Source organism: Rousettus aegyptiacus, unplaced genomic scaffold (genome assembly GCF_014176215.1).
Source record: "Rousettus aegyptiacus isolate mRouAeg1 unplaced genomic scaffold, mRouAeg1.p scaffold_m13_p_4, whole genome shotgun sequence".
In the NCBI taxonomy this organism is placed as follows: domain Eukaryota; kingdom Metazoa; phylum Chordata; class Mammalia; order Chiroptera; family Pteropodidae; genus Rousettus; species Rousettus aegyptiacus.
The window spans coordinates 50,215,006-50,223,115 of NW_023416307.1; the positions used below are offsets into that span (position 1 = coordinate 50,215,006).

The window sequence follows — 8,110 nt, forward strand, 5'->3', positions numbered from 1 at the left end:
TGGGGGAATCATAATGTCTCTCTGATCTGTCTGTCCCTTTGCCTTTCCACTCCAAGGACCAATATTGTAATTTTGTCCTCATCACTGCACATTTGACTGTGATAGCAGTCTTCTGAGGGACTTGTCTGCCTCTGGTTTCATTCCCAACTAGATTTACTCTAAGGACCACTGCTAGATTAACTTTCCAGAACCAACAGCTCACATATGTTCAAATTTATTACCAGGCTACCTGGCACCATCCATTATTTCATAATCCTTGTTTTCTGTCTCCTTATTAGTATGTTCCTTAGGGCAAAGATTTTGTTTTACTCATCACTGTATTCTCAGTACCTGGAATAGTACCAGTCGTACATAGGTTTTATCCATTCAACTGATGTTTATCGTGTCCAGTAATACTGAATAACTGAATATATTATTCAACAAATAAATAAGTTCATAACCTGGCTCTTATCAATTTAAGTTTTTTTCTCACATGAATCTTATGTTTAAACCATATTTATTGTTCCCTGACCACATTATGTAACTTGCCACTTCTGTAATTTTGCTCACACAGTTTTTCCAGTTTGTAAAACCTTTCTCTTTCTTCTCTGCTAATCAAAGACCTACATTTTTTTTTTAGAATAAAGCCCGAATCTAAATTCAATGTGAATGTTTCTCAATTACCCAAGACTTATGACCTATTTTCTCATCTTCTATGATTTTTATGATCTGTACCTATTTAGCACACAACTTTATATATATTTTATTTTTTAAGTAATGTCTTATTTCCCCAATTAGAATTTAAATCCCTTAAATTCAGGAATCCTATTTTATGTCTGTTTTTATTTCCAATATCTAATCTAATACTAGAATTTATCAATAAATATTTATTAGTTTCTAAAGATGGTTAGATTTTTAGCATTGATATAATACATCATAAAAGCTCTCTTTAAACTTAATTTAGGTTATAATTGAATGATTAAGCTGTTAAAATTTGAGAGTAATATTGCTATCAATTTAATCTTAGTGTATGTACACATTTGTATATCAATATGTATATTATACATTTACCAGAATATACATAGAACCAATTACATCTGGTTGTGCTATGTTGATATACTACAGCTCATTTTTCAAAGGCAAATATTATAGTGCATTCCAGGACACCTTACTTCATACGATCAGTACTTTGAAACTATATTTGGATGTACAAGCTATTAAAAGCTTCTTGTACTGAGTGACCTTTCAGGCAGAATTTAGATCAAATACTCATGCTAGTGCTGCCTGTTGCTGAGTGGAAGACAGCAGAAAACCCTGAATTCGAATCTCCATTGGGTTTTTGATTTGCCTGTTTTATTTTCTTTTGTTCTACCTTGAGAAGATGAACAACGAAACCACCTTGATATCCTTGAAGGAGGCCATGAAAAGGTTGCTAAGGGCTACAGGGAGGGAGCAAGCATAGGTCTGCTTTTCTGGGAAGATGGGTAAGAGAACAATGAGGAGTAAAAATAGGCAAAGAACTACAGCTATGCCCATTAAGATTCTATCTATGTTAAAGTGGTTTGAATCTTCCAGATTAAAAACAAAATTTGTAAGTTAATAATAAAGAAAATTTTACTCCTAGGTGCTATAATTGTATTTAATTAATGCATGTGCTATATAGTAGGTATACAAAAATAAGTAAAATATGGTTTCTGCCCTCATGGAGCTAAAAGTCTGTAGGGATAACATAAGTATTCAAAAATACTTACAATTTAATGTAATTGACCTTATGGTGATCCTAAAGGCCTCTGAGAACATGAAGAGAGAATTAATTAATCTTGCCTTCGACATTAGGAAAAGGAACTCTTCATAAAGGGACATTTAAGCTGGATCTTAAAGTGCGAGTTTATGAGAAAGAAAAATATGGGAGGAAACTCTTGGCTGAGGAAACAGTATACCTAAGCCACAGAAGCTTGGAATCACGTACTGTATTAAGTCAGTGGCTCAGTGGCTCACGTGATTCATGACTAGGCTGTGAGAGGAGTGGCATAAGATGAGAGGAGATCCAAGTATGCTCTAACTAGATATCACTGGGCAAGTCCGGGTGGCATAAAAGGTATATCGTCAGTAGGGTTACATGATCAGTTTTATGTTTTAGGAGTATTACTGGAAGATGGATTGGAGGTGGCAGAAATTGAAAGTAGGCTACTATAATCCTAGGTCCAGGTGAAAGATGGTGGTTAACTGATTTTGTGGAGATAGAGAGGAGGAGATAAATTAAGGACATTGATGGGGAGGAAGGAGAATAGGAAGAATTATTCTGAGATTTCTAATTCATGCGATTGAGTAGATGGCGATGTCATGAATTGATCTGGGGAACTGTAGAAAACAGACTCAGCTTCGCAGTCATGTTGTTTAGAATTTGTTTGGAATGGCCTGGGAATGCCTTTTGGTGAGAAGACTCCAAAGAACTGCTGCAACAGTAAACCTTTATACTGATTGACAAGCTAGAGCTCCTCTCTATAGTTCAAGCTAGAGACAACCTTCAAGCAATATAGTCTTAAAAGTCTAAAATTTAATACAAATAGTATACCAGATAACATTGTTTTGATGTGTAGGCAGAGATTGCCGGTATATTAGGTCATTCAGGTTTACACTTCCACAAAAAGCACATTTCCTACTGAGCCTTATCAATATGTAAATAAAATCCAAAGCAGTAAGAAAATTCCACTGTAGTAATTTCAGAAGATGGGAACAGGATAGGGGGTAGTTAGTAAGTTAAATTTAGGACAGTTGAGTTTGACATCCATCCAGGCAGAGATGTATAAAACTGAGTTGAAGATAACAGATCTAGAACTTAGGAGAGAGGTGCGTGCTACTTGAAAGCTGAATTCACCTTGGGAGAAAGTTCAAGGGTAGAATCTAGGCAACCACAACAGTATTCAGGTCACTGGGGACACTGAAACTCAGGAAAGAGTTACGTCTGTTAGTGCATCACTTTCTTCATAAAAGACAATGTGGGTGGCTTCAGGCAAGTGAGTTATGGTGTTGTTATAGTTCTCTGTGGTTCAGTTAGACATAATTCTGGTGCCACAGCGCCCTCTGATGATTAGGGCTGTTCAGAGCTACTCAGATCCCCTTGGGTTACACTGCTCAGCATCATATTCACATTACAGATTTCAATCATACAAAACATTTTGTAACTTCTGCGTAAGGCCTCTGCTAGTTGTTGGGAAACAAGTATATAGATGTCCAAGAAAGTCTCTGAGTCCCCTCCCTCCAAGAGCTTACAATCTTGTTCATGAAAAATAACTCTAAAAATAAAGCAGGAGGTGGGGGTGACAGGTGGTAGAGGCAGTCCCTGTGAGAATGAAGCAAGCAGAAAGGAGATCTCCAGGTAGAAAGGCTGGGGAATTCAAACAGGCAGTGGAATTTGAGCTTATCCTTGAAAGAAGGATAAGGTAGAGAAAGCCACTTTATTAAACACTGGTTTTAGCACTAGCTAGCTATGACAATAGGTCTCAATTTTTTGAGAATCAATTTCTTTATCTGTAAAATAGTAAAATTGACTGCTTCACTACTTATGGTGGTTTTGAGACTCAAAGTAATGCTTGTATAAAATACTTTTTAAAGCATAAATACCATATGAAGACAAGACATGGCAAATAATTCAAGTAATTAGACAATTCAAAAGTTTGGCAATATAAGGAATGGAACAACTAGGATGATGGCTAGAGAGAATGGCAAGTGGGACATCTGTTCATAATCTTAAATTTAAATAGCTCCCCAAATTTGGAATTTGTTTTGAACAACATATTATAGTCTTACCTTAAGGCAACACCTTAATTTTGTCCACAGACCTAAACTAACTCTTTATTCTTTTATCCTATAGAGTAGATCACAAACTCCAATTTTTAGAAGCACAGTTTAAAGAACTGGACTCCACCAAGAATAATTTGACACAGAAATTTGAACATCATAGCAAGGCATTAGCAAGCCAGGCAGCCCAAGATGAGTTGTGGACAGCAGTCCTGGCACTCAAGTGAGTATCCAATGAGAAATCAGTAGAATTCTGTGGCATTCTGAGTGCTTGCAATGGTCATTCTAAAACTGAATTTCTTAATATGGTTCCAACAATGGATTGTGAAGGAATACATATTCTTTGGTTCATTCATTCAAAAAAGATTAATTTGAGCACCTGTTTATATGCCAGGCACTGTAGTACTCATCACAATCTCCTGCTTGCTAAAGTCTTACTAACACAAAGATGGATAATATAACTCTTCTGCCATTGAGAAAATCATTGTATGAGTGGTCAGAGAACTAATATATCCACTTTAGCACAAGTCTTATTTCTAAAGTAAGTGTTTTCTAAAATACAACAACTGGTTTGTACTTCTTTGAGTTATCCTAATAGAATTCATTTTATATTTGAACATAGTGTGTTCTACTGCTTAAGAAGCTCTCCCCATTTTTCGTAGGTTCACTTCAATGGAATTGAATATTTTATACAGCTACGTTATTGAAGTACTCATCTGCTTGCACACTCATGTACTTGAGAAGTTGCCAGACTTGGTGAGAGGTCTTCCCACCTTAGCTTCTATCCTTAGACGAAAAGTTAAGAACAAACGCATTAGGGTTGTGTGGGAGTCTGTCCTGGAGGAGTGTGGGCTGCAAGAAGGAGATATCACAGCACTTTGTACCTTTTTTATTGCACATGGATACAAGGCAGAACACTACAGTGCTAGAGTGAGGCAGATGTATATCAGGGATGTCACTTTCATGATTACCAACATGGTAAAGAACCAGGCTCTACAGAATGGTTTGCTAAAAGCTGTTCAGGTCATTGAGAAGGGGAAAGCAGCGATGGTCCCTGAAGATCAAAAGTCATACCTAAAAGAGTTGATACCATTAGTCAAAAACTAATCTGTTCCCTTATGACCTGGTGGTTCCATTTTTAGGAATTTTTCTTACAAATGGGAAAAAAATGTGTATATATAATTTTGTTATGGGCTTATTTTATAGCGAAAGTGAGGGAAATATTAGAGAAATTATGATAAATTAATATGATAGATATTTTCTGTGTAGCCATATAAGAGAATGAAGCTCTTTGTTTTATTGTATAATGATGTGGAGTTATCAACAAGATGTGCTGTTTTAAAATACTTATTTCCAACGTATATTGTTTAAATGGAAAAAAGGGCAAAACAAATACACACACACACACATATAAGCTAATATATCCATAAACTTTCTAAACTTCTTCTGGAGAGATACATAAAAAAATAGTAACATTTATTGTCTTAGAGGAAAAAACTAAGCAGTTAGGGGATGAAAGATAGGAGGAAGTCTTTTACTGTTAATCCATCTTGTACATTTTGAATTTTGAACCACGTGAATGTATTATCTATTAAAAGAAAAACAATATTAAAAATTACCATATATATATGTATATATATATAATGTTGATGTACGCTTTCTCTCTCTATAGTACTACAGTTATTCATACCAGAAAGGGAACTCGCATGAATTGACCAAATATTTATGATATTTATTAAACACCAAATGTCATGTGCTAGGTGCCATAAATAACAAAACATTAAAAAATGTAGGCCCTGTCCATCAGGCAAAGCTTAAGTGCTTTATTTGGGAGTTACAAATTCAGGACAGCCAGAATGAGGTTAAACTCTGGAAAGATGTTAGGTAGAAAAGGCTAAGAAGTAATACTAGGTGGTATGTTACCTTGCTAGCCCCTCTTCAAAATGAGCTGTGAGAGACATGGCAGGTTGCTTGGCAGATACATTATATCCACTCAGTCTGGTCCTTCTCCAGATACACTGTTTGGAGAAATCATGAAGGAAAGAGAATTTCTCTGTCATACTCACTTAGTCCACTGTTTTCAACTGGCCAAAGTTTGCTCTGTGGGGAGTGACACCCCATACTTCCAGGATGCATGATCTAAGCCCTCCTAGAAGCCATTGGAATGTCAGAGTCTGCAGTGTTTCACAGGAGTCCAAAAGTGGCGGGAGAGACCAGGGATTCCAGGAATGCAAGTGAGCCCTAGGCAGACCAAGGGATGTTGGGTCCAGAAAGTAAACAAGTCCAATGAAGAAGCATATAAAATGTATCCATTATAGAAGATATGAGTACCTAAAAATAGAAATAAAAATGCAAGAGTTAAATAATAAGACTACAATATAAACCTCTATCACTAGGTGGTATATGACTGGATGAGTTCAGAGGAGGAGTATCACTGTGTGACGGAGAAATATGGCCTGAAGAAGTGCACTGAGTTGATCCTTGAACTAAACAAAGCCACAAACCAACTCATTTAGGATGAGTTGAGAAAGCAGTGACCTGCAAACACAAGATGACAGCAAATAGATCAGAGTTGAATGTTTCAAAAAATAATGGAAAATTCCATAGGAAAAGCAAGTTAGGATCATAGTAGGGAGCTGAAATTCTGGGCTAAGGGACTGATACTATAAACAACTGGATGGTAACCAAAGGTTTCTGAACCCACATTAAAACAAAACAAAGCTCTCTACCAAGGACCACACCTTCTTATTTTGGCTCCATGTGGAAACCAACTCATCTTCCCAACCTGAATGACCGTAACAAATCCAAAAGAACTATTTTAATGCAAACCGATTTTCTTTTCTCTCCCTCAAAAGACTCAGACCTGGTTCTTTTTTTCCTCTCCAATTTTTTTTTATTGTGATTAAATATCCATAAAATTTACCATCTTGACCAGTTTCAAGTGAACAGTTTAGTGGTATTAAATGCATTTATAATGTTGTGCAACCATCACCACTATCCATCTCTAGAACTTATAAAACTGAAACTCTACATCCATTAAACAATAATCCCACCAGCCCCTTGGCAAACACCTTTGTGAGGTGTCAACATAAGAATGTCCAAAACTGTAGAGACTTTTTGTAAGCATTTATTTGAGCTAAACTGATGACATAATGCCAGAGAGCAAGATCTCAAATGCTCTGGAGAATAACAGTTTTGTAGCTTCTTCTATGCATTTGAAATTAAGGAAGGAAATTAAAGATTATATGAAGGTGAGAGAAAGCAAGGTGAGGACAGGATTACAGGATAGTTAACAAGATTCTGTGCTGTGTTGAGAATGGTCCTGGCTTATTTCTAAGGTGTGAACCTAGATACACAGAGACAATGGATATTGCTTGCCTAAGGCAAAGATACACCCTTTACTACAAAGTTATGCCTGGGGTGTGACCATGACCTGACAGTTAAGAATTTATGATCAGGTAAACTGGTGAGGTTACTTTCCACAGAATCCTTTTATTTTTGATGCACAAAGACCTTGTTCTCAAGTACTAAGAATCAGTATTTAATATCCCATTTTCCTAGGCAAATATATTTTTTTCATATAACTCAATTCAGTAGGATCGGTTATTGGTCAAGAACTTAATCCTAAATGGAAAAGCTTATTTCAAAATGTATAAAATGTTAAATGACTTTTTTTGGCCTCCTTGTAATTTTCGTTGTTCTAGTTTGAAATTTAATAACCAGTACTACACTATAAATGATGTACATGACTGACCCTCAGGATGAAGACCTGCAGTTTGTTTCCCAATCCGTTAGGAGCGCAGGCAATCCTAAAGCAACCTTGTCTCTACGCCCAGACTTAAGAAGGGGCTGGGCTATAGAAGGAAGTGTAAGTGCCTTTATAAATTGTACCAATTTGCAGATTTTCTGACCACCTTTCTCAGAGATTAGCCTCTGGAGACGCTCGATTAAGAACTCTGGATAGTGATCTAAGAGGTTAGGTTACAAATTAAAAAAAAAAAAACAGAAAAGTAGTCTGGGAAGTACTGAGGAAAGACATTTTTTAAATTACTGTACGGTTTTTAAAGTTTATTTAGAAGTTTCCCTTTTCTGCCGAGACCAAATCTCGCGATATTCCAAGGTTTCCGCAGCCTCAGCGGAGAAGAGAGCACAAGGGAAGCTCGGACTCCAACTAAGCTGAATCAGCAGGAGCTGCGAGACCGGAGCGGATCCCTACCCTGCGCAGGAGGACGGAACCGGCGGTGCGCACAGGCTCCGGAAGTCCCGCCCTGCCGAATGTTATTGGTCTCTGCCTTTGGGCGGTTCTCTGGGAGGGCGGGGCCGTTTTGGC

The 8,110-nt window shown here is 37.0% G+C and overlaps 1 protein-coding gene across 1 annotated transcript; it reads left to right on the plus strand.

Moving 5' to 3' along the window:
* Window positions 1–1,232: 1,232 nt before the first annotated feature.
* Window positions 1,233–7,992, plus strand: SMCO1 (single-pass membrane protein with coiled-coil domains 1). The gene is made up of 3 exons (XM_016135261.2): window positions 1,233–1,407; window positions 3,854–4,003; window positions 4,443–7,992. The coding sequence occupies exons 1-3, from the start codon at window positions 1,361–1,363 to the stop codon at window positions 4,885–4,887; spliced, it is 642 nt and encodes a 213-aa protein (XP_015990747.1). The 5' UTR covers window positions 1,233–1,360; the 3' UTR covers window positions 4,888–7,992.
* Window positions 7,993–8,110: the final 118 nt, after the last annotated feature.